Source organism: Alnus glutinosa, chromosome 3 (assembly GCF_958979055.1).
Source record: "Alnus glutinosa chromosome 3, dhAlnGlut1.1, whole genome shotgun sequence".
NCBI classification, from domain to species: domain Eukaryota; kingdom Viridiplantae; phylum Streptophyta; class Magnoliopsida; order Fagales; family Betulaceae; genus Alnus; species Alnus glutinosa.
Genome location: NC_084888.1, coordinates 4,245,851 through 4,272,574, shown reverse-complemented (window position 1 = coordinate 4,272,574; position 26,724 = coordinate 4,245,851). Strand labels below are relative to the sequence as shown.

General features: G+C 37.7%; 4 protein-coding genes across 10 annotated transcripts in view; 1 reads left to right on the top strand and 3 right to left on the bottom strand.

The window, feature by feature from the left end:
- Positions 1–4,667, bottom strand: part of LOC133862680 (protein ENHANCED PSEUDOMONAS SUSCEPTIBILITY 1-like) — a 28,573-nt gene extending 23,906 nt beyond the window's left edge. The window contains exons 1-3 of the mRNA XM_062298526.1: positions 4,660–4,667; positions 4,134–4,471; positions 2,277–3,034 (exon numbers count right to left, since the gene is read on the bottom strand). Coding sequence (XP_062154510.1) covers positions 2,277–3,034; positions 4,134–4,471; positions 4,660–4,667 — 1,104 coding nt within the window. The remainder of the gene's footprint in view (positions 1–2,276; positions 3,035–4,133; positions 4,472–4,659) is intronic.
- Positions 4,668–6,796: 2,129 nt separating this feature from the next.
- LOC133865061 (uncharacterized acetyltransferase At3g50280-like) lies at positions 6,797–8,204 on the bottom strand. The gene has a single exon (XM_062301531.1). It carries the CDS (start codon positions 8,202–8,204, stop codon positions 6,882–6,884), a length of 1,323 nt encoding a protein of 440 aa, XP_062157515.1. The 3' UTR covers positions 6,797–6,881.
- A 5,955-nt stretch (positions 8,205–14,159) lies between these two features.
- Positions 14,160–17,462, top strand: LOC133864319 (protein IN CHLOROPLAST ATPASE BIOGENESIS, chloroplastic-like). Of its 2 annotated transcripts, XM_062300609.1 has the most exons (11): positions 14,163–14,332; positions 14,404–14,487; positions 15,659–15,733; positions 15,822–15,864; positions 15,947–16,004; positions 16,094–16,261; positions 16,395–16,457; positions 16,547–16,641; positions 16,754–16,835; positions 16,956–17,066; positions 17,195–17,462. In XM_062300609.1, exons 1-11 carry the CDS (start codon positions 14,218–14,220, stop codon positions 17,333–17,335), a joined length of 1,035 nt encoding a protein of 344 aa, XP_062156593.1. In that variant the 5' UTR covers positions 14,163–14,217; the 3' UTR covers positions 17,336–17,462. The 2 variants fall into 2 exon arrangements, with proteins under 2 accessions (XP_062156594.1, XP_062156593.1); XM_062300610.1 differs by lacking the exon at positions 17,195–17,462 and having other exon boundaries at positions 14,160–14,332; positions 16,728–16,835.
- Positions 17,463–18,344: 882 nt separating this feature from the next.
- Positions 18,345–26,724, bottom strand: LOC133862815 (filament-like plant protein 7). 6 transcript variants are annotated; one of them, XM_062298693.1, is made up of 8 exons: positions 25,950–26,724; positions 25,597–25,815; positions 25,065–25,341; positions 24,328–24,475; positions 22,736–22,874; positions 20,015–22,532; positions 19,853–19,913; positions 18,345–19,090 (listed from the first exon to the last, which is right to left on the bottom strand). In XM_062298693.1, exons 4-8 carry the CDS (start codon positions 24,424–24,426, stop codon positions 18,587–18,589), a joined length of 3,321 nt encoding a protein of 1,106 aa, XP_062154677.1. In that variant the 5' UTR covers positions 24,427–24,475; positions 25,065–25,341; positions 25,597–25,815; positions 25,950–26,724; the 3' UTR covers positions 18,345–18,586. The 6 variants fall into 6 exon arrangements, with proteins under 6 accessions (XP_062154677.1, XP_062154673.1, XP_062154672.1 ...); XM_062298689.1 differs by having other exon boundaries at positions 22,736–22,880; positions 25,597–25,862; positions 25,950–26,723; XM_062298688.1 differs by having other exon boundaries at positions 22,736–22,880; positions 25,950–26,723.

The following is a 26,724-nucleotide window of genomic DNA, read 5'->3' as shown; positions in this document are numbered from 1 at the left end:
AAAAAAAAAAAAATGATTTAAGCCTTGGTTGTTTCATCTGACAAGATTCCTATGAATTTTGGGGTACACAAACTTTGAGAAAAATTGAAACCTCATGAGTCTATGTTAATCTCACTTTGCACACATTTGAACCTGAGTTGTCTCAATTTTCTAGCTATGAGTTGAATGATTTTTGATGTCCTAATGATGTGAGTGTGTTGTTCAGTGTGTTAAACTTACTCATGATGTATAAACTATGTGTTTGTGTGGAATTCTTGTTTTTCAACAACATAGTGCTTTAAGATGTTTGTGGGTATCATTCCTGGCAAACCCTCACGAGACTTCACTCGTCCACTAGGGAGTCCTAGAGGTTTAAAAGGCTTGTTGCATACGCTAAATGCAATCGTTTCTCCCACAAAAGAGGATTTATGTTTCAAGCTTTCATTTTATGTTTTGTTTTGTTTTGCTAAGGGACTAGCAAAATGTAAGTTTGGGGGTATTTGATGAGTACCAAATATTGCATATGTAGACCCCTTAATTTGCATTTACTAAACCTTTAGTTTTGTTATTTTCTAATGTTTTTGGTTAGTTTTGGTATTTTAGTATTTTGCAGGTCATTGAGAGAAAACAATAGCTTTAAGGTGAAAGAAAGCACACTTTGAGAAGACCTAGATAATGTGGTTATGTTCAACCAAATCAAGGAGAGGACTAAATCGGAATTTCTCTGAGAGGACTAAATCGGAATTTCTCTAATTGGAGTCAAAATCGGATTAGAATTCAGATTCTGCACAGGTTATAGTATTTTGACCATAACTTTCATCTCAAGTATCCGATTAAGGTGAATCAAGTGGCTTTGGAAAGCTAACTCAATTTTATACAAATCCTTATGAAATAGGATTTTCCTAATTCGGACGTTTACTATGCCAAAAGTGCCTCGCAATAAAATACAGCAAATTTGGACGGATTTGGAGTCCTTTTCCTTCTTGGATTGTGTTTTGAGTCTCCTACTCAAACTAGGAGATTAACCTCCAATTTTTCTAAGAATTCTAGAGCTTCTAGGATTTGTTTTCTCCCTATAAATAGACCTCTAAGGCTCAAGAAAAATGGAGAGAAGCTAGAGACCAAAATATTCTTTTCTTTTTAGTTTAGCTTTTCTTTAGTTTAGGTTTTATTTTCAATAGTCATGTGTAGCTAGTTTTTCAACTAAGGTTGAGGATGAAGCCTCACTATTGAAGAGCAACAATATTTTCATGTAAGTTTATACTATCCGATTTTATTTGGTTTAATTTTTCATATGTTTTACTTCTTTTCAATTTGTGGGATGATTCTTGGATATCTTTTGTGATTCAAGGATACATTTGATGATTTGAGATAATTTCACATAATTGATTGCTTGGGTTTTTATTTATCAAAACGTTGGATATTCATTGTGTTTCGTTCTACGGATACATTTGATGATTTGGTTAATACCGGATATCTTTTGTGATTTGTGCAAAGAACGGATTCATTGAATGATTTAATGATTTTTTGAAGCATAGTAGAACATACATAAGATTTGTATGGTGAGAACTTCGGATGTGTATTGATGAACATGAGAATATGTTGCTATGATTTTGTGGGTGTGGATTCCAAAACCTTAGTATCTTTTCTTTTGTTTTATTTTACTTTATTTACTTTATGTTGTTTTTCTTTTTATAAAAAATCAAACATTGTTTTGGAACTAGGTTAAGATTTAATTAGTTTAGAAACAAAATTATTTTTCAAGAACACAATTCCCTGTGGGATCGACCTCGCACTTGTAAAACCCTTTATTGCAAAAGATTCGTGCACTTGCGAGTACAATTAAAATTCATATCAGTTTTCATTTTTCGCTTTCCTTTACTTTACTCGTTGTAGCTTCAATTCTCTACAACTTTATTTTTATTTTTATTTGTAAGTTAAGTTAAATATGCTCTTTAAGTATTCCGTTACACAAAACAACCCCCAATCTTTGTGGTTCGATAACCCTTACTATAGTACAATTGATTCGTACTATTGCGAAGTGGTAAAATTTATAAATTTAAAATCCATACAGCCGATTCGCGGCTACCAGCCAGCAACTGCTCAGGTGAGAGGCAAGCTTCAAGATCCATACTTCCTTCTTCTGGCCCAGGAAACACTGTTAACTGCCCGTCAAACTTGTTCGCAACACCACTCCGGACCATGAGGGGTCTTCCCCAACCGAAGTCATTACCGTACACATTGAACCATGGCGAGCTTCTTGTGAGCAATTTATTACTAATTAGCATGGCACTAATTCTTATAAACTTGGGGGTTTTTATCCAATCCTCCACGTACTTCCTTCCTTCTTCTGTTGTTTGAGAAGCAATCGTCTTGTTTATCTGCCAAGCCGCCCAGCCTAGTCCATGTTCAAGATCGCCTGCAGTGGCCGTTACGTTCCCAGATTGAATCGTGTTTCCTAGATACTCTTCCGGCAATGGTGGTTGTAATCTTTGTCTCATTCCCATAGATACAAAGTAACAAACCTCTTCATCGGCATTGAGATGGCAGTTGCGAACCATAGAACGCCAAAGATAAGCCAGAACCGCTTGAAAGGACGATATCTTGTCGGTGCTCATTTCAGCATTTGCTTTTGCTTTAAGTTGTTGAATTTTCTCCTTTGAAAAATGAAAAAATCTTTGTTTCAGTGGTGGAGCAGTGGATTTCTCCTGAATGTCATTACGCTCATGGAAAGGAAATCGAATGGGGAGATCGATAATACCATCAAGATGACTCAATAGGATGATTGGAGGACCCAGACCAAGTGATGTGGGATCAGAACCCTTAGAGATCCCAGACCAATTATTGAAGAAACGACAGAAGGAGGTGCCATCTGCAACGCTGTGGTTTAAAGTGCAACCGATGAAGATACCGTCAACGAGCTTAGTCACTTGCATTGCTAGCAATGGCTTGGAAACACCTTCGTAGTTCGACACCCTATTCATCAAAAAGAATGAGTTGACAACATCGGGAACGTAGAGGGGCTGAAGGATACCGGACATGGCGACGCCATCTGTGTAACACCCCGATCCCATATTGAGAAGAGATGAATAGCTCACATAGAGTGAATGGTTTATAAAGATAGTTATGGGTGCTAAGTCCCACATTGCCTAGTTACTAGGTGAAACTGAGCTTTATAATGGATTATAGAGAAGCTTCAAATTGACTAGTTCTTTTGGGGTGATAGCACAGATGTGGCTAACGCTTTTCCTTGGGTCGTTATAAATGGTATCAGAGCCATCTAGTAACGCCAGGTCATGTGGTACCAGAGCACCGCATGACATAGCCTTGACGAGGACGTTAGGGGTTTAAGGAGGGAAGTTTGTAACACCCCGATCCCATATTGAGAAGAGATGAATAGCTCACATAGAGTGAATGGTTTTATAAAGATACTCATGGGTGCTAAGTCTCACATTGCCTAGTTACTAAGTGAAACTGGGCTTCATAATGGATTCTAGGGAAGCTTCAAATTGATTAGTCCTTTTGAGGTGATAGCGCAAATGTGACTAGCGTTTTTCCTTGGGTCGTTAGAAATGGTATCAGATCCATCTAGTAACGCTAGGTCATGTGGTACCAGAGCACCGCATGACATAGCCCTAACGAGGACGTCAGGGGTTTAAGGGGGGAAGTTTGTAACACCCCGATCTCATATTGAGAAGAGATGAATGGTTTTATAAAGATACTCATGGGTACTAAGTCCCACATTGCCTAGTTATTAAGTAAAACTGGGCTTCATAATAGATTTTAGGGAAGCTTCAAATTGATTAGTCCTTTTGGGGTGATAGCGCAGATGTGGTTAGGGCTTTTCCTTGGGTCGTTAGAAATGGTATCAGATCCATCTAGTAACGCCAGGTCATGTGATACCAGAGCACCGCATGACATAGCCCTGATGAGGACGTCAGGGGTTTAAGGGGGAAAGTTTGTAATACCCCGATCCCATATTAAGAAGAGATGCATAGCTCACATAGAATGAATGGTTTTATAAAAATATTCATGGGTGCTAAGTCCCACATTGCCTAGTTACTAAGTGAAACTAAGCTTTATAATGGATTCTAGGGAAGTTTCAAATCGACTAGTCTTTTTGGGGTGATAGCGCAAATGTGACTAGCGCTTTTCCTTTGCATAGACAAATTGGGCTCCAATGTTTTTGTAGTCGACAAAGAAAGAGGCAGTCTCATCGTCGTTTTCAACCATGACAAGGCGGCCAGCGAGAGGATAGAAAATGTCCAATGTGCGGGGCAGAGAGGTCTTTAGGTGATCAATGAGAGTGGGTTTTAGTTTTTCTTCTTGTGAGGGTGTAGGTTTGAGGAAGAGGAGGCCCTTTTGGATGTGATTAGCTACGAGGAATTTAAGATCCCATGGAGTCAGCTCAATCCTTGGGGTTGACTCGCTGGCCAGACGGTATTCATGGATACGAAGCGAATGTTTGTCATCTTTGCTATCTCTATGCTCTCTGGAGGCAGAGGTAGGTGGCCAAATAAATTTTTGGACAGGGACCAATAGATTAAATTTTTAATTTTTTTTTAAAAAAAATCATTTATTCTAATTTTGGATCTCTCCATTTTCTCTCAATTTAATTATAAAGTAAAGATATAATTGTCATTTTACATACTATAAAATTATAAAAAAAAACAACAATACCCCTCCATTTCAATAAATGGAGAGGATCCTGTTCCGCCTATGCTGCTACGCAGACCAGACCTGGGTTTATAGAGAAATGTCAGAGCCCGAGAGCTCGAGAGAAAGCTGATGCACGACTGATGCGTTGTCCGGTCCCTCACATAAGAAAATAAAAGAGGCAAGACTGTAAACTGATTCCACGTGTCTACACTCACTCTGCACAACATACATGTACAAAACTGTTGTGAAGAGGCAATGATGCCTCGTAATAATAAGGCGAAAAGAAAAGGAGTAGTGCGTTTGAAGGACCCAAGAAGGCATCTACTGCGTCAGCATGTGGTCTGTCTGGCACCTTTTTTTAATAAAAAAAAATTATACTTCTCTATTCCTTTTTTATTTTTTCTCTTTCTAAAACCTCTTCTGTTTTAATTTCTTTCTCCTGTTTTTTTCCCAAATCAATCGTGCATCACAGCATCAGCTCTCTCTCTCTCTCTCTCTCTCTCTCTCTATCGAAAAATTATTCTCTTAAAAACCTGGTTGCTCATATCTATTCTTTCTCCATATCCATTTTTATTTTTTCCCATTTTCTCCCCCACCCCTTTCCCCAGATAGAGTCCACTTCTCTATAGAATCCCCTGCTCTCCTTCTGTCAATTTCTTTTTTTTTTTTTTTTAAATATTCCTTTACGACTCTCATGTTGTGTGGGATCCACACGTAGAATTCACATGTATATAGGCATCTAGCTCTATTGGGCAATTACAGATTTTTGGGCAAAAGTTGATGGAGATTGGAGAGTAGGTAAACTAGTGGGTGAAGATGGGGTTCAATTTGTCCAGTCCAATAACTGGAAAATATACGTCTAGGATGCAAAACTTTTCTAAATCCGCTTCTTAAAAATGGAACAAAAAAAAAAAAAAATTGAAGTTATCAGCTTGATTTTTAATTATAAATTAACCACTTTGGTTTTAATTAATTTTTCAATAACAATTACAGATTTTTGAAAACTTTTAATAAGATCATCATCTTGTTAAAATTTTAATTACATAATTAAAAATTTATGAAATACAAAAAATGTTAAAAAATAATAATAAAAAAAAAGCCTACGAGGGGTGGTCAGTTCACCACCTCAACTCAAGGTCTCTAACAAGCTTTCAAGTTTTTTTTTTTTTTTTTTTTTTTTTTCTGTATTTATAGTTTTTTTAAATGATTTTAGAGATTAAATTAAATGAGAATGATATTTGGCCACCCCATATCATAATTATCTATTTTTTTTTTTAAAAAAAAAAGAAAGAAAGAAAGAAAGAAAAAGCCACAAAACCGTGTAAATAAGTTGGAGTATTGTTTAGTGTTTTTTTTTTTTTTAAAAAAAAAAACTAATAGTTATGTCATGGGTGACCAAATATCATTTATCAAATGAATTTGATATGTTTTATGTTATGAAATTAACCAAAAATCCTACGGAATGACTTGATTGTAAAATTTTGAAATTCAAGATTCTTATTAAAAAAAAAAATAAAAATTGAGAAAATTAATTTAAATTCTCCAAGATAGAACATCCCATGAAAGTAAAATGAGCAGGAGTGAGGCCAACGAAAAATTAATAGGCATCTACCGGTAATTGGTTTAGGTCTCGGGAAAAAAATTACAAAATTTTATGTAATTTTTTCAAGGGTTTATATTTATTTTATTCTCTCTCTCTCTCTCTCTCTCTTTTTTTGTGTGTGAAAACTTAAAATTAAATCTGAATTACTAACAATAAAAATAAAAACGCAGGAGCCAAAATTAATCATAGATGTGATCACCACCGTCTGGACTAAGAAAATCCACCAGCTTTTTACACATAATGAAGAGTTAATTTTTTTATTTTTTAAGTACAGTAAACACGAGAAATAAATCTAAGGAACAAATAAAGAGGAGGAGAATTCCTTTCCAAAACAGGTGGGAGAGGTCCGAGAAGATCCAGATAAATGCGAGAGAATGAGAATATAGCAAAAATGTAATCTGGTTGCGGCTCAAATTACTACATAATGGGCACATAAATTTACAATTTGTTAATCTTGTATGATAGCCGCCGATAAAGAGCCAAAATAATAGTAATTGAATTACCTTCTAAAATAAAAGAAAATATCTTCAAAGAGAGAGCAGACTAACAGCCAATAATGCAACAAGGGCTTCATCATAAATTGCAATACAAGGATAGCTAATAAGAGAAGAGCACTGTCTACAATGAACAGTTAATTAGTTCATGTGGCCACAGCCTCCATAAAGTATGCATCCTCTGCCATGGCTTCCAGCGTCTGAGGCAGAAAGCAAGCTTCAAAATCAATGCTACCCTCTTCCTTCCCAGGTAACACATTCAACTTCACATCAAGCTTTTGCGCAGAACCACTTCTCACCGCGACGGGCCTTCCCCAACCAAAGTCATTACCGTACACGTTGAACCACGGTGAGCTTCCCGTAAGCAATATTGTATTACTTGAGCTGCTAAAGTTCCACAGCCGCCAAGGATTTTTCGCCCAATCACCCAAATACTTCCTAACTTCTTCTGGCGTCTTTGAAGCAATCATGTTGTTTATACGCCAAGCTGCCCAGCCGTGTCCGTGTTCTACCAGCTCCCCTGTTCTGCTTAGGACTATCCCTGCTTGGACTGCATTCCCGAAGTAGTGTTTTGGCAATGGTGGATGCATTCTTTGCCTCGCGCCCACGGCCACCAGGTACTTAACCTGTTGATCGGCATCCAGACACCGACTGCGAGTTACGCATCGCCAAAAATGACCCATCAGTGCTTGCAGAGATGAGATCTTGTCGGTGCCCATTTCGGCGTTGGTCTCTGTTTTAAGTTGTGCGATCTTTTCCTTGGTAAAAGGAAAAAACCTCTGTTTCAGCTGTGGAGAAACAAACCCATCAGCGTTCTCTTTGTGGGGGTTTGGTAAGCGAACCGGGAAGTTGATGATACCATCAAAAAGACTGCGTTCGAAAATGGGAAACTCTTGCAACTTGATACCGGAGCCCTGGGAAATTTCAGACCAAGTGTTAAAGAAATGCCAGAAGGAGGTTCCATCGGCGACCGCATGGTTTACAGTGCAACCGATGAAGAAACCGTCAACAAGCTCGGTTACTTGTACAGAGAGAAACGGCTTGGAGATGCCTTCAAAGTTAGGAACACGATTGAGGAGAAAGAAGGAATCCACAATCTGGGGAACATAGATTGAGTCAAGGATGTCAGCCACGGTGACACAATCTGCTGCTGCGTGGACGAACTGGGCTCCAAGGTTATTGCAGTCAATGAAGAAAGAGGTGGTCTTATCGTCGTATTCGATCATGGCGAGGCGGCCAGCAAGCGGGTAGAAAATGTCCAATGCGAGGGAGAGGGAGGACTTTAGGTGATCAATCACGTTGGTTTTAAGCTCTCGTTCTTGTAGAAGTGTAGGTTTGAGAAAGAGGAGACCCCTTTGAATATGATGAAGTGAAAGGACTATGAGATCCCATGGAGTTAATTCGATCCTTCGAGTTGAGTCATGGTGACTCGTGGGTCGGATAGTGCTGATTGAAAGGAAGCGAACCATGTTAATTTGCTTTGTGCAAAAGCTGAAGGAGGTAGATGTTATTTGCAAGACTAGTTGCATTTTCATATTATATATATATAGGTGTTTTTTTTTTTTTTTTTTTACTAATAGCATGTGCTATCATTAATTTTGGAAGCCCAAAGGCATACAAGATGAGAATAGAGGGACATACCCCATGTAACGCTCCAGATTTTAAGACATAAGATTTAATGTCTTCAATTAGATTTAAGACCTAATAATAAGGCAAAAGAATAAATATGAATATTTATGAAAATAAATATTCATTGATTAAAAAATGTTTATAGTTTCAATTTGATAAAAGTTCAAAACAGACCTTAAACTTTGATCGAACCGAAAACTGGTCAAACGGACTCGGATTTAGTTGATTCAAAGACCCTTGTTCTCACAAAAGAAAGATCTATCCTATGGTAAAATTTGGTAAAAAGTCTACCAGTTTACTTTTTGGGTTTATAGTTGACTATTTAGGTGCCAAGTGGCACTTTTAGTTGAACTTTGACCTCTAAATTTAAGCTTGATAAATATATTTTTATGGTTTTTAATTATTCAATATTGTATATATTAAGTTTATACTTAAATCCTGTGAAGTTAGAATTCAATTTGGTAACAGTTGACTTTTTAACCAAAACCGGTGCCTAATTGATCCAATTGTCCAATTTTTAGCAAAAATGAATTAGAAGCTTAACACTAGCCGGCCCTTATATCTTCCAGATCTGTATTTTTGTATTAAAATCCCCTAGTGGCCAAGCCATCATGAGTGAGAGAGAGAGAGAGAGAGAGAATTGGCTTAAATTTCATTTCTTTAATTATAATGCAAATGCATTACCTTAGTAATGGTGAAACCCATTTGCATTGGAGATAAGGCTATGATGCATCAACTCCCATCCATTAGATCAAAATGTGTCCACTTGATCTTAACCATTCATTCTCCTATAAATAGAACCAAGGTGGAATGATGCATTACCCATCAAGCTTCACACACATACACATCCATGATCAAGAGAGAAAATTGTGAAATTTGTGTAGTTTTGTGTGGTTCAAATCTTGAAGTGTGCTAGGAAGTATTTTGGTAAGCTTCCAATAATTTGTTTCATTGATTTTATGGTTTAAGTTTTGATTTCATTAGTTCAAGTTTGATTATGTTCATTATGTGCAAAAGAAATAATTAAGGTTAAAAAGAAGAGAATTCAAGAAAAGAACACATATACCTCTCTTTGATCTTATTTGATGTTATTATGAATTTTATGAAATTATGGATATATATGTATATTATTCTTGTTTTATTTCAACTTTGTGATGGTCTTGGATCATCATAGGTAATTTTTATTACTTGTGTATTTATCATATAGCATTCCATATTAATTATTAAGATTCATGTTTGAGCGTTATGTCAACAAGAGCTACGCTGTGTTTCGGTGCTTAAACATGAATCGTTGATCGTATTTACTTTTATTGTCCTTATGATATATTTTAAATCCTTTAAGTTCGTATTTGGTGGTATTGGTCATATAGCCTCGTCACCAAATCATGAACCAAGGTTTTAAATTTTTATAAGTGATCATCTCAAAAAAAATGAAGTAATGGATAATAATAAATTTAAAAAGATGAGTGTCTATAAACAATGTTTTGTTTGATAGATAATTAATATATATTTATTATATGGATTGATTTATATGCAGAAAAGGAGCGAAGAAACTATACCAAAGAGAGTAAGTATGGATGTACTTACTGAGGAATGATTCTATATTTCATTAGGACTGTGTGGTGTGTGTTTATTGCATGTGGTTGTTCATGCATTGCATTTTGTGTCCAATTAATATAACGGCTGAAGAGATAGCCATTAAATAGCTGATGTAGTAGCAAGTGGAAGGAAGGCTAATCAATGGACCTAAGGGGTTCAGAGTGACGCAGGAGAGTCCGAAGTCCTAATAAATAACTAATACTGGGACCGGTAGGATTCCAGTAAAAACAGGTAAGACTTCAAAGTGAGAGGCAACGGACGTAAACGGATTCAGATAACCTAGGACGAGAGGTCTAAAGAAAGATGATCATAAAACATCAAACTAAATGGTTACTACGATGCATATTCATACAACCCTCGCATTTGCATTCTTTATGAACTGTTATTAGTTTGATGGTAACTTAGATATGAAAATGGATGACTCACTTGTTTGTCTATACAAATATGATAACGCCATATTTGCATAGTTACTGATGCAGATCTAGAAGAGGAAGGCATGGACTCATATGCCAGTTTTAATGGTTTTTGAAACCATTGCCGAAGAAATATGTGTTAGCTTAGAAAGTGCTAGTCATATTTATGTGTATTTCATTTCATGGCTTGTAATAATTATGATGATGTTTTGTTTGGAATATTTTATGTTGTATGTTTATGTGCCGTTTGTGGCACTTATTTTTAATGCACCTAGTGTGCAAATAGCGTGTAATGATAACCTAAGCAACTTTTAATTAATGTTTCGAGGTATTTCAGTCAGCTCTAACGTGTTATGCTATAAATTCCTAAGACTTTAGAGAAAGAAAAATATATTCTGCTGCGAGAGTTATCTCTGATGTAGTAATGTCACGTGGAAACCGAAGGTTTCTGTTTACGAATTTGCTAGCTCAAATTCGGGGCGTTACACCCCCCATACTCTAAGTCAGAAGGATCTGACTTAACAAGCAGCTACCTAGGCAGAATCACAAATCTCATTAGAATTATATAGAAGCCCACTTACAATAAAAATTTTCAATAAAATTTGAGTCATACATAGGTAAATTGTATATAGAAACAAAGGAATACACAAACACACATCTAACAGAAAATCAACCCAAGCCGGCTGTAGGGCCACTGTCATCGTTGGAGGCTGGCACGTGTACGACACGCGCCAGCCCCCGAAGCATCTCAAACATCAGATCGGCCACCCTGTTTCCCGACGCCACCTTTGCACGACGAAAAAAGACGGAGCGTGATAGTTACACGCAGCTCAAGAAGAAAATCTCCCTAATGCGTGACAGCCATGCGCCGGTCATCAATAACCCACACAGCCGCTGCAAACGACGGTAGGACCAGAAAACCACGGTGGACCCATCTGAATGGTGCATGTCTCTCAAAAGTCGATGGAAAAGCGAAAATCTGGCATCAAAATAGGAAAATGAAGACCGGCCAAACGCTCCACCGGCTATACGAACGATAACAAGCTCCCCTCCGGACGTCTCAAGATGAACCTTCCTGTTAGAGAATGACTAGAAGAAAAAACAAACTCCATAGCTTTAAAAGTTCAGAGAAACACGGCCACCACTGGATTTAGTCAGGAGAACAAAAGCTCTACAACTCTAGTGGTTGGGAGAAAAATTAACCCCACTAGAAGCCAGGAGAACAAAAAACATCCTAGCTCACAAGGAGCCAGACAAAAAACACCACCGAAAGGCACCCCCTCCTAGTGAAAACCATGCTCACTGGGAAAGGGCTATGGAAGAGAGAAGACTCAAAGAAAACAGAGAGACAGGGCTTTAGCATTGTCTGCCATTGTGCAAAGGTTACGTGACTGTCATAGCACGCAACTCAACCGAAACAAATAATGCTAAATGCTGATCATAGCATTGTTTTGGATGGCTGAATTTAAAAGTAAAGAACGCATTAAAGCTTCATCGTGCTTTCCACCCACTAAAAGGATTAAAGTTTGAACAGTTCATCAACACAAATGCGATATGGGTTTTTGCATAAGGCAAGTTATCTGCAGAGAAAAATACCTTAAAACCCATGGAATTTGAGACTTGCAGAGCTAGAGATGAAGTTTAGATCCATTGAACATTATAATACTAATAAAAAGTTGTACATGCATTTGAAAGAGTATGATGATAAAAAACTGGTTTCTGCTACCAATGAGAGCTTGAAGCTTGAGTTGACAACTTTTAACATGGCTCACAAACTCAATACGAAATTAACGAATTAGAGTAAATGGGTCCAACACGTTTAATTAAATTAATATAATTAATTATCAAGGCTTCCTTGATCCAATGACTTAGGTTCACAAAGCCTGGTCAGCTTCTCCTTTCATTTCAAGACATGCAATATATTAATTAATTTCTTGTTAATTATAAAAGTGACATATCAATATGTGCATAGTTGTCTTAATTGATACGCTTATCATCAGCGACAACATAAAGTTATGCAGTCAACGACAACATATCTCCTCACCTGAGCCATTTTTGGCGACGACATATAATGCTATATATCAACAACGACATTTTGTTGTCGCTGATAATGATATATTAGCGAGTATTGAATAACCTTATTTACAAATTCAACAATCAACAACGACTTATTAACGACGGCATGTCGTCGCTAAAACTCATTAACAAATTTTTGTCGTCACTAAAGTCAAATCTTCTTGTAGTGATCCTAGAATCGGCCACATGCATATTTCATACGTACTTCTCAGCACTGGACGAATCAGTTTATTATTGGCTGTTGTTGCTTACGTATCAGGCATAAATTAGATAGAGCTCATTATGTATCATATAACAATTACATATATATTTATGGGATAATTACACTTAACTCTCATGATTTATCCACGGTGTGGCGATTTACCTCCCAATGTACCAAAATTGGTACATGACCCCCTCGAACTTGTCAACGTGTGGCAAAATCAACCTTCCGTCCAATCGACCGTTCGTTTGGACAGAAAATCGGTCATGTGCAAGTCACATGACCATTTAAGACAGAGACCCTCCCCAAGTCACGTGACTTGCACGTGACCGACTTTCCGTCCAAATGAACGGTCGATTGGGCGGAAGGTTGATTTGGCCACACGTTGGCAAGTTCAGGGGGGTCATGTACCAATTTTGGTACATTGGGGGGTAAATCGCCACACTGTGGATAAATCAGAGGGGTTAAGTGTAATTATCCCTATATTTATTGTTCTCTCTCTCTCTAGCTTTCGGCTTACCTTTCGGCTTGAATACTCAATGGGACACAATGATGCCAAAGGAATTGGATGCTTGAATACACAAACAAAGAATTTAATTAAGTTTTGGTTATGGAAAAACCCTATTTGCCGTTCTCGGTCTTTCTCACATGCACCATAAATTGTTAGACTAGTACTTTTCCTAAATTTTGCTTTAATTTCCAATTAAACATAACTAACATGATCAATATATTTGATACATAACAAATTAAACATCAATGACGTACCCATGCTGATAAGTATTGCCCATCACATGTTTTTGTGTTCATGCATTGTATGACTAATGTTCATATAATTAGGACTATATATCAATTATGAAGAAGAAGAAAAAATTATCATCAAGCGATTTCAAAAAATAATAATTCGTCAAAAATAATTGAATAAATTAAGTTATGCGTGAAGAAATAAATAACAAGTTACATTTATATATGCTTTACATGATAATTAAATTTTGTTGAATTGCTTATTTATTTTGTGAGTTATATAGTGTTCAATATTTTTAACCAATTTTTTTTTTTGGTTCAACCCTATCTTTTAATTTTGCTTTTGTGAATCAAAATCTATTAATGCTCCGTTTGTTTCGGTGTAAAATGTTTCGACATTTTTAACTACTTGGAATTATAAGACTTTCATAGGCCTATCATACTTATCAAATATCAGTGTATATACTCACTCATCTAAACATTAATATTCAACATTATAGGGTTTTTTTTTTTTTTTTTAATATTAAAAATCTATTAAACAAGTAAGTTTTGAATCAGATAGTGAATGATATCTAATAATTGACATGAAATTTAATGTGCGTGGTAAGTGTGTAATGGATATTATAATTCAACAATAAGCTTAAGAAAACATAAATCTAGTTAAAAAGTTGTCAAATATTGGTGTAATATTCTGACTTGTCATGATCAGGGTGAGGTAACGTGGGTCAAATATCTTAGGCCCAAAGAGACCCGAAAAAAAATAGAAGATAAAGGACGAACCTGAAGCCAGTTAAGCACCAGAAGAAATCGGTGGCTGAAAGCATGAAGGTTGGAGGCGGAGTGGTGTGCGGTGGTTCACGTGGCGCCGCTCTGCCCACTCTGTTTCTCGGAAATGGCAGAGCGCGTCTTCGCTGCTGTGCTTCCTCTGCAACTCCCGGTAACGCTGACAAAAACTCTCTTGGTTTTTTCGAAGTGCTTGCTTTGATAGTTGGCATTGTTGAAATGCAGACCATATGACTTTCATAAAGGATGTGGCCTCGGCTCAGCCTCCTGAGCATTTGAGTCAGTTGATGGGAATGCTCAAGACTAGAGGTGGGTGGGTCGTCAATTGCTCAACCTCTTAAATCTTTTTTTCTTTTTTGGGTAGTTGAGCGTATTTATTGAAACAATAGATTATGCATGTTTGTCCGTTTAAGAAGATCAATTTTGTTGTTCCTAGATTTCCCAGAAGTTGATAACATGTTGTTTTCTTGCCACTTGGTCTTTTTTTGGATGAAATTGTCACTTGGTTTCTTGGATATCTTGTTTTATGTCAGTTGTTTCTTTTTTGGATGAATATTATGTCAGTTGTTTCCTTCAATGGTAATGTATGTCTCATTGAATGTGACATATTATGTGTTGGAGTCTCGCGTGTGATGGAATTGAAGACTCCCCAGGTGTTTATTTTTCCCAACATTAATGCGTCGTAGAATTTATACTCTTAAAAAAAAAACGCAGTCTCAGAATTTATGTTTGCAGAATGTGTTTCGTGTGTCAAAATAAAGTACAGTGCCTCTCAATGAGAATTCATGCTCATGATTGAATGTGCCGTATAGGTCCTTGATTTTTGTAGTCTTTGATCAGCAAGCTCAACAGGCGGCAATATTCTAAGGATTGGATTGCTGGTTTTAGAGAGAAATGCCTGATATTTATCTTCCATTTTGTCCAATCAGGATCCAAAGTGTCTACCTTACAGCTAGGCTCCCAAATGGTATACTATCCATGATTTTGTGTAAAAATGCACTTTTGGCCTGTGAAATCGTTGACCCAAGCGGACTTTTTGTACCAAATGTCTTTACAAGAAAGAATTACTTTTACCAAGATAGGTTTTGAAATTTTATCTGATTCCATTTTGTTTTACTTCTCTCTGTGCATTCCAAGGAGTAAAAAGATTTCTGGCTTGTTAACTGGTGCTTTTGCTTGTCTTAACAAACATGCGAGAGGAGGCTTTTGTTGTCTTGGAGTTTTTACTGTCCAGTTCTGGTTACTGATGTTTTCTTCATACTCTAGTCATGAACTTCAGTTTTCAATAGTCCTAGTATCCAGGGAGCCAACAAATCTGGGTTGGACATAGATATATTATTTTCTACAGTGCACAAGTGCCATTTGTGGACCAACATTTGCCCCCATGAGTTCTATACTTTTATATATAGTAAATGCTTGTTAGTTGTCTCATTACTATTAGATTCTAACACGATCTCTCATAATTATTGCTCTGTTATAGGTGAATCCGTTTTGTCTCCTGGAGCCAAGCAGGGTTTAATCCCGCTTGCCATTCCACTGACAAAAAAAAGCTCAGGTATAGCTAAGGCATTGCATATGTTTGGCCCTGGATATTCCTGAGAAATATTTGAGTTGAGGCTGTTATATGATTGCCTTGTTAACAGGTGCTGTAACTGCATTGCTGAGATGGCCTACAGCTCCACCTGGGTATAAATAATTTGTATACTTTTCACCGGCTTCTTAAAGGTTGCTTTTATTTTGCTTGATTAATCTTCTTCGATACCCTCAGCATGGAGATGCCAGTGGTAGAAGTCAGAAAGCATGGGGTGTGGCTTTTAGCCAAGAATGTTAGTGAAGCATGAATAGTATTGTGTGTTGAAGCATGGGTAGAATTCACTGTAAATGCATTTTGGTTTTGCCTCTGTTCTGCATACAGGTGGACCAATTTGTTCACAGACTCTTGGTTGAAGAAGATGCCAACAACTCTCCAGAAAGCAATGACGAGCTATTTCATGCTTCAGCTGATGCTGGGGAGAAACTTTACAGAAAGGGTGACTATGCCAAGTCTCAGATCTCAAACCTAGATGTCTACCTCTTAAGAAAGGTACAAAAGGGATCTCTGAATTTGTACTTGACCATTGTGATGAATATGGCACTTATTCTTTTTTTAAAGTTGGTTTATTTCAAGATCTCAAATCTGGATAACAATTTTTTTATAAGAAATGTTTCATTTTCAGGTTGGTTTATTTCCAGATGTCTTAGAGCGCAAAGTGATGCGTCATTTTGAGGAAGGGGACCATGTAAGACAACTGATTTGGTGATATTGTTTCTAAGCGGTATTTGGTTAGTGAACATAAAATTTTAATTATATATATGTGCTTCGTGAAAGGTTTCAGCTTTGGTGACTGGAGAGTTTTATACCAAGAAGGAGCATTTTCCAGGATTTGCTCGGCCATTTGTGTTCAATGCAGAGGTTTTGCTAAGGTTGCTAGAAATCTCTAATTACCTTCTACTAGTGGTATTTCTTAATTTTTGACCAACATGCTTAGCTTTCATCCTCATCCTCAAAGGAATTTTTTTGGGGGGTATTTCAAAGGGTTGGTCGCAAGCCAGAAGCTAAAGATGCTGCCCGGGGAGCTTTAAAATCACCATGGTGGACTTTGGGCTGTAAATACCAGGTATGGACCCTTTTTCAAGAAATCTCCTGCATTGCCTTTGTAAGCTCTCTCTTATTATCTTCCTTCTTTTTCCTCTCCTCCTTTTCTGGTATTATATGGGTCTGATCAGTTTATATCCAGGAGGTTGCTGAAATAGCAGAATGGGAGGATGAGCAGATTGAGTACATTAAGGAGAAGGTGACAGAAGAGGGAAAGCAAGAAGATCTTAAGAAGGGAAAGGCACCTGCTCAGGTACTATAACTATAGCTCAGTATTTATTATTTCAGTAACCATGTCATGAACTTCAATATGAAAATTCATCTCAAACGAAAATCTTTATCCTCAATCTGTTGATCGACCTCTTTAATTCAAATGTGCAGGTTGCATTGGACGAAGCTGCCTTTTTGTTGGATTTGTCCTCTGTTGAAGGGACTTGGGATGAGTCTGTTGAGCGGATTTCTGAATGTTACAGAGAAGCTGGACTCCCTGATGTTGCGAGATTCATACTATACAGAGATTGAGTATGAACACAGAGGGACTTTGTGTCCATCTGTTTCTTTTTATATCTTTTAATCCTCTTTCTGTAAGCAATCTAATATAATATACCCATATTTGGTTAAAATTTTGGATGTCATTTTTGCTTCTAAATGCAAGAGGGAATCAGAATATTAGAAATGTTTTGGAATTCTGGACTTTCAATTTAAAGAATAGTAAACTGAAAGATATTGGGTGGTACATCGTACGGTAAATATTGAAAAATATTGGATTACTAAAGTTATCAAATGTTGGATTTACCTCTGTGTCATAGAACTCTTGGATTTGGCTTTCTTTTCTTCACAAGGGTTAAGAACTTAAGGAATATTTTCCTCGTGCCAAAATGCATGTATTGCTGACAAGATATCTGTACACTCATATTCCATTATTCCCAACTGTATCTTGCGATGTATGTGTTAGAATGTCAATCCAACTGCCAAGGAGAAGTACCCAACCCGACCCAAAATAAAGGCTTCGACTCGTTTTCATTGGGTTCCAGAGTTGGCATAATGGTCATTTATTTATTTATTTATTTTTATCTCGTATTCAAAACAGGGTATCCAAATTACGAGAAAGAACTTTATTTGTATTGTCTGCTAGCGGTGTCAATTTGCATTTACATCTCAAGCTCGGGTCGTTCAAGGCATGAGTATAAGGTTATATAGATTAATTTTAACTCGATCCATTTAATTAAACGGATCAATAACTTTAACATGTTAATTTTGTGCTGTGTTCGTTATGAATTTGTAAGTTGTGTCAAACATTGTTAGCTCTAAATGTTGGGTGTTAAGTTTAGGCTGTGTCGAGATATATGTATAATACTATATAGGTCAACTCTAACTCGACTCATTTAATGAAATGAAATAAAAATTGTCAGCCCTGTCTTAGGCATAAAGTTAACGCTACCCATTGAAGCACCTCGTGTTCACTTGCATGGCCCGCTGTTTTGGATAACCAAGAAGGCTTATTTGCAATTGCTAATACAACTATTAGACATTGCTCAAATTTCATCACCTTAGGGACATCTTCATTACGTTGTAAACTCTATAATTGTCCCGGCATCAGTTTTATATACAGCAGTAATACACACATGTAAAATTATCTTTCTCACTGTCTTTCTCATAATAAGACTAATAAAAGCCAAAGACTAATAATTCCCACCTCCTCTACAACAAACCAAACAAGGAACCCTGAGAAGCAAGCTTGCCATCAGTTCATTATTACTCTTAAGATGTTTGTCACGGGCAAAATGGATGAGGAGGTTTCTTGCTATTGACTTTCTTCTTTCTCCACAGCAGCTTTCTCCACAAACTCCCTCCTCCCCGTTTCTTAGGCACAATAGCCAACGAACCGGCTGTCGCATCATCATCCTCGCGTGTAACCCCATTTAAAACAATAATTTTTTCTAGAGTCTGGAATGCTCCATTATCTTTTCTAGTGGAATTGCCATTGGTTTCTTTGGTCTTACGGAATTTAAGATACTTGGCTGCAGAATCATCCTCTGCTAGCATCTGATCAAGTAGAGAGGAGCGCTGGTTCATGATCTTGTCCTTGGGCGGGGTTGGGGTTGTGGCTGTGGCTGTGATGGTGGTGGAGGTAACTGTGTCAGTGGGGGTAGCAATGACCTTGTCAAAAAGGGCTGCTTCCCTTGGAGCAGCCAATGCCTTCAACTGCTTTCCAAGGTTTAGGATAGTCTCCTGGCACTCCGCCAACTTTTCTGAAGCAGCTGTAATCTCCCAATCCTGCAGATTGATCAAAAGCCCTTCACTCAAGTCCAAGTAATGTGTACAATATAACTTAAGCACCAGTAAGTAAACATCCATACATCTCTAAATTACAATAACATCGCAAATAGTGACATTCAATAGTTTATAATAATTTTTCCACTTTTTTATTTTTATTTTCAACATAAACTCCTCGCTTTTCACAATTCCTTACTGCGATTCTCAAAAACGCACAAAGGGGGATTGGGGGGGGGGGGGGGGGGGGGGGGGGGGGGGCGGGGTGGTTGATTTTCTATGGTATTTGTCATATGGAGAAATCAAATTTAACCAGGTCACTTTAATGCTAATCCTTACGACTTCTTGGTCGTTTTCTGCATGGATTTCCCATGCAAGGCTTCATACAGAATAAAGAAACTTCCAGCAGTGATCAAAGCTGATTCATTTTTCTGGAGAAGACAAACTCAAAACAGTTTCAAGCAATTCAAACATCATGCTCCAGTAGGAGAAGCACATTTATTTGTTTATTGAGAAAAAAAAAAAAAGGCAATTCTTATAGTCTGATATATATTCTCTCTGTGCAACAAAAGAATTTAAGAAGGGAAATACCCTTTCTACATTGCCAATGTTAGTGAAATATGTATATAAACTCTTAAAGAGTTTACATTTAAAGTGAGGCAGCTTGAGTTATCATCAAACTTATCAGATGGTAAAACTGCCAAAAACAAAAGGGAGTATTTCTCCACAACTAAGGTACATCCAGTAAAGACAATATGAACTTACAGTCCGAAGTTGCTTTTCTTCCTGATTGAGGTCATTGTCCGGGCTTTCCTTCTTTGTAATGCTGAAATATATCAGATACAAGAGACACCTCAACATTTCAGATATTATAAGTAATCATCATATTTACCGAAGTAAAATCAGAAAAAGAAAAATTATCAGTACCTTTCAAGCTGGAGCTGCAGTTCAAGACAAGTGGCCTCTAATTCTTCATAACAGTTATTTTTATCATCCAGCTCCGCTTCTAGTGATAAAAACCTCTGCCGAGCCTCATGTAATTCCAATCTAGCCACTGTAAGCTGTCTATCAAGATCTTCATTCATCAACTTGCGACTTTCGGTTTGTTCCCCAGTCGTTCCTTTTGATCGTTTCAGAGTTTCCAACTCTGTTTGCAAGCTCGCAATTGCTTTTTCTGATTTGAGGAGTTGATTCGTCAGGGATTCACTCTTATCAGTGGCTGACTGAAGCCTTATTTCCAAGTCTTTCTTTGCAGATTTCAAATTCGTCAATTCATCCCTCAGATTCCTATTTTCTTCCCTCACAATAGACTGAAGTTCTTCAATTCGAAGATGATTGCCATTGGAAGCAGCAGTCATGGGCAAATATGCTAACTGTTCTCTTGGAACACGTCCTGCTTCAGAAAAATGACTAATCATTCCAACTTCGGCTTCACTTTCACTTCGTGATTCATCCCAATCAAAATGTTTCATAATTGCATCCCTCATGTTTGAAACATCTTGTAGGGAAAAGCAATGGTTCATAATCCAGTCTAAAGCAGTGGTTAATCCTTGGGCAAATTTGTCTATATTAGTTTTTCCATTCAACAGATCATAGCAAGTATGAACAAACTGGTGTAAAACAGCACTGAGTTCAGAAGTTTTCCACTGGAAAACCCGAACCATGTACCCTGTAGGTGATTCTGAATTCTTATATGTGAATATATTCCCATCCTTTCTGGACAAGGTCTCAGGGTTATCATCATCCACAGATGGCATACTAATACCTTCAATAAGCTCAATTATTTTGCCTATTGACTTACCAAGATCCAAATGCAACTGTGGATTGCTCTTTCCTGCCAACGATATGTCAACATCAGTTACACGATCAGATGAATCCATCACCACCAAAGATTTATTTAATTGTTTCCATGAGATGTGACCACTTGCAAGTGGAGGATTTGATGCATCAGGATCGTTTGAGCCTTCCCTTGCATCAACAACTTCAGTGCGATTTGGACTATTTATATATGCCAAAGCTGCTCTAATATCCTCAAGTATTTCATCTGGATTTCTCTGCCTGACACAGTTTTGCTCCAAGATCACTTTCAGTATATCCTGAAGCCAACCAGGAACTTTTCCCATTAATGCATTGTTGGACCTGATTTCTTGGTTTGATGCACTGAAGCCTGATTCAGAGTCAGGCCTTGGAACAATCTCACTACCTGTTAACTCTGAGGGATTCCTGTTTAACTCGGTTTCCAAAGGGTGATAAATTGCATTAGTGTCATGTGGAGAAACATGAGAACTCCCAAATGGTTTATCAACAGAGACTAACGCTAATCTTTCCATTTCAACAAAGTCATCCATCAGATTAATGTCTGAAGTTCCAACAGTTTTAGATGATGGTGAGCCCTTTTGTTTTCCATTTCTAAAGTGCTCCAGTTCTGAAATCAAAGCAGAAGCCCATGATTCTGCACAGCTAACCTTATCATCACTGCCAATTTCAGACATCGATGCCAGAGAAAGATCACGTGATGTAAGACTTCTCCTTGTTGGCTCTACGATTCGCTGACCTTTTGACACTTCATCAAGCTGCAACTCAACTTGTGATAAACTGGAAGCTGTGCGTGTATATATTTCCCTCGAAAATTGTAGTTCATTTGCCTTTTTATGAAGGGCTTCCCTGAGATTCTTGTTTTCTTCTTCCATAGAACATAATTCCTCAGTCAGATTACCAATCCTTTTAGTGAGATTTTCAGGAGAGTCATCAACTGCAGAGTCAACCATGAAAGCCGTTGCATTCAACTTTCTCCTCCTCATTTCAACTGAATCCCTTCCCAGCATTTCGACTTCATTCTTCATTTTTGCCAACGCAGCAGGACCTGGCAATCGCTTCCTGACCAGGAGACGCAACCTCTGACACTCTGATTCTAACTTTGCAATTTTCTTCACACTCTCTAGGTGTTGCTTGTGTGATGCATCAGCTGTTCGACGATTAAATTCTCTCTCCTCATTTCGGATCTCAAGCTCCTTCTCAAGCACTCGAACCTCATACTTCAAAGAAGCATTATCTTTTTCTGTGGATTGTAATCTAGTCATTAGCGCACTAAAATCTGACTCCATCTGAGTCAACTGTTTATTGACATCTTCTATCAACTTTTCCTTCACTAGGAGAGCATTGCTAATATGAGAATTTTCAACACCTAGTTTAGCAAGCCTCTTACTGGTCTCCGATAACTTCTCCTCTAAAATCATCTGGGATTTTTCAAAATCCTTCGATGTCTTCGTAACAGCATCATGAATTCTTTTCTCCTGCTCTTCTCGAACAAAACGTAGCTGTTGCATACATTCCCTGAGTGCTGCATCCAAATGAGCTACTCGTTCTTCACCAGCTACTCTCTGCTGTGAAGCTTCATCTAATTCTCGCTTTAGAGACACTGCTTCTGCTTCTGCCTTCTCCCAGCCTACGTAAAAATCATTTAACAAAGAGATTACTATGTTGTCAAGCGAAGACATAATTTAACCAAGTGCACATCAAAATGTGATTGGCAATTTGCGACCCATAACCGATATTTTTATGCATCAAAATTTTACTTTTCAAACAAAGGAGGCCTTCATAACGAAGTACAAGGGAACCTGGAAAGGCAGGAAAAGCACATTATATTACCTGCAGTTGCTTCCTGCGCCATCTTTGCTTGTTTCTTCACAAGTTCATCTTTAGCATCACACTCGGAAAGGGCTGAAGAAAGCTTATCATTTGAAATTCTCAGGTCTTTCTCCAATTCGGCTTTCTCAGTTAGAAGTGTCTGTATCTAAAGAAAAAAGAGTTAAGGTATTACCACTGCCTCAGAGTGCATAAAAAAGTTCCCAAATGAAAACTAATAACAACCAAGGACAGGCAGCAGAAAGCTGCTCAAGAGCGAATGCCTCTTGGGAAATCAGTTTTGAAGTTCTTTGCACATACTGACAAGGGACCAACTTCTTGATGATAGTTGCTAGGTTGTTATACTCAATAGTCAAAGTCTGGTAAAGCTTGGACATTTTTACAGCCACACAGGCGAAGCATATCTAGTATTCATAGGAAGCTTTGCCCACAGATGTCATCTCTTTATTGAGAATTTTAATTATTTTCACCAGTTGAGGAGCATTACTTTGTGGAGATGGATGATTCGAAACATGCTAATGTGTGTCCTTGAAGATAGTTGCTGAACTGAAAAAGGAACTCTGATCCTTCAAAGAGGTTACTTCCATCTTATAGTGTACCAAATTTTTTACAAACCTCTATTTCAACCATTCTTTCTAAATTAATTGTTTGGTATTAGCAATGGGAAACCTTTTTTTTTGGGTGGGGGTGGGGGGAAGCAACCATGATGTACTCTGATGGAAACAAATCCTTTTATTAGATGTTATGCTAATTTCACATAACACAAGCTTTTCAGTGACAACCTCCGACTAATGTGGAAAATTAATCTGTAAGCGGAAGGGTTCATGGCAAGAATGCAGATAAAAGGTTGTCAATTCTATTATTCTGATTAAGATGTTTGTCGTCATTACCTTACTGGCCTACTCCCTTGTAGAATATCAAATTAGGATCCCGAAAAGATAAAGATAGATCCATTAAATCCAAAACCTGATTCCATCAATTCCGTTTAGTTAAACAATTTCGCTTTTGTTGGTTCCCTCTCTCTAAGTCATGCATGACATATTATAATGCTAAAATTTCCCTCCTTACAACAGCAAACTGCTTTGCTTTCATTTAATTATAAATTATAAATTCAATCATCTGACAGCTGAGGTTCAGCCCCTTAATAAAATGACCTTTTATTTTAGTAGACTGGGTGAGAAAAACCCAACTAACGCTAATAATAATCTCATTTCAACAAAAAAAAAAATATATATCCAGCATATTAAGTAAAGAAGCATTTTATTCAAGGTCGCCTAAGAGAATTTAAGCTTTCAATGGTTAAACTCCTTGCGAAATCAACTGTACATTTGACCAACAAATAGTCCGGGGACGACATCCTCATTATTATACGAGGAAAGAATGAAGCTTAAACACTTAATTGCTAAAGCACTGGACTTTAACATGTTAACATGTCAGTGCAGTGAACCTATTGGCTTGATGAGAACACGGAATTGTGGAACTCACAGTGCTATAAACTTAAACAATGATCCATTATGAAGAATATCAACCATTCAATTTTGCAGTAGAATTAGCAGCAAAGAAATAATGAGCGAGCAAAACAGCAATTGAATTACCTCTTCTTCATTTCCTTTTGAAGAGGAGTTTATTTTGTCAGTTGTGACAATGGCCTTCTCTGAAGATTTCTTCCTCCAAAGCCATGTCTTTTGGTCCATTGTATTACCAAGTGCAGCTTGAATATTATAAGGATCTCATACAAGGAATCTGCATTGAAAATGAAAGAAGAAATATTATTATTGTTGTTTCATATTAGCAATCTATTCTGACCATATATATATTCAAGTATCTCTAGAAAAAAAGATCCGGTCATGATGACTTTTCTTGCAACAAGTTTTCGTGAAAACCAAAGAACATTGAGGTTCACCACTGGCAACCATGTTTCAAGAGGCCAAAGTCTCAATTTTCACAAACATACTAGCCAATGCACTAAACAGCCATTTAATACAGTAGAAAAATTCAAAGCACCCAAAAGGCTATTACACTAGAAATTCTCCACCGTACAAAACAAAATTTTGGGCAGCTGAATGTACTCCTATTTCTCTAGTAAGTACCCAAATATGCCAACTAAACATTAAACAATACCCAAAACAGTAAAACACAGTCTCCTTTTCTAAATCTAACCACTAGCAGCGTGACACGTTTACTTCTTACAGCTACATACTGCAGATTACACAACCTTGTGCCTTTCCAAAGGCCACATATCAAGCATTGAATTCAAAAGGTTTTGCTCATTCGAACATGGGTACGAACACATAAAAATGTAATTAAAAAAAAAAAATTTGAAAAAACTCACAGAAAAAGAGGCCACCACCCACCAAATCCCGGACAAACTCAAACAATTATAAGTATTTGCATCAATGCATGTATAAGTGAGCTGGCCGTCACTAAAAAATTCACCAACCGATCAGTGTGACAACCGACAAATCTCACATTGCCAATGCCCACCAAGTCACCATCAACAAGACACTGAATCTGAAGGACGTCAAGGCACTCTCACCGGGTCTCACGGTGCATGGATTATCAGAGCCGAGAAGAAGGCCATCAATGCAAAGAAACCCGATTCCATATAGCTACAACGAACAAGCAAAGAGAACCCAGAGACATCATTAAATATCATAATGATTACTGTGTGGTAGCTTCCGATCTCACCGACACACACACATACTTGCAGAAAGATGGCTTCGCGGAGCAGAGGATGAGATTATAAAAAAAGCAACAGAACCCATCATAGCTTTCAGCAACTACGAGTATGACTATAGCGTGCGCGCGTGTGTGTCTGTGTTTGGTAAACAGGAAAAGTAAAAAAAGCGGGAGTATAGACTCACTCTACTTAGATTCTTAGAAGAAAGCGAGTGTACGGAGGAAATGTGGATTTTGAGCAAAGTGTCGGCTGGGATCTGACGCAGTGCTTCGTTGCGTTTTGCGCGGTTCGGTTCCCCTTTTGCTTTCGATTCGCTTTGATCTGACGGACCGGAAGCGCGGAGGTCTTTATCACCTCTCAATGCTCTTTCTTTAAGAAATGTATTTACAAATTACAAGTATGTCTGTATGTATATACATTGATGAGCACAAAATAAGCTTGAAATGTATTCTGAGAAAATTTGACAAAATTAGTTCTTAAACTTTAAAAATGTGAAAAAGTCAATATATATCTTAAATGGGACAGCTCAGAGCTCACCTTCAATTGAGTTCGATCCCATTTCTTTCAATTTATTGCTTAAATTCATGTCTACTGCCACCCTCGATTGTCGTAGAGGAGGCGCTGATGTCACCAAAAACCATACACGCCTGCCTTGTCACCATCCAAGCAGAATCGCTCGCTCGATGACAAGAACGTGTGGCTTCGTTCCCAACACTCCATTGGACAACTCTATGTCGCCATCGCTTCCTTTCTTAGAGTCTATGGTTGTCGAGCTATTGACGACGCCAAGAATGCCGCATCTAGACTGCACAATTTGTTGGATGGTCTATTCGTTGAGCTTGTCCGTGGTGTTGAGGTTAAAGTTATTATAGTAGGCGGGTCTGACCCGGGTGGATCTAGTTGACAGGTATGGAACATAAACCTAACCTAGAGGCTGAGTAGAGGAGTTGGAGCGTGTTGTCTAAGTAGGAGAAGACGACACCGTTGAGGTTTTGGACGGCGACATATTGGGAGAAAGTAAAGGTGAATGAGAGCTAGATTCTATGGTGGTTGATAGTAACGGTGGTACTAGTGGAGGTGGCGATTATGGTGGTTTGGATTGGGCGTGGAGGAGGAGGAAAAAAGATGTGGGTGATTGGTTGAGGGATTGAGTGTGATTGGACTAAACTGTTCTTCACTATTTTAGATCCTTAAATTTCATTTAGCTGACATGATGATCATATACGAAGAGGAGTAGAACAGGTCGAAACAGACCAAGATTTGGAGTGAGATGGAATAAATATTAGGGTGTTTTGGTTTGTTTGTCCAAACG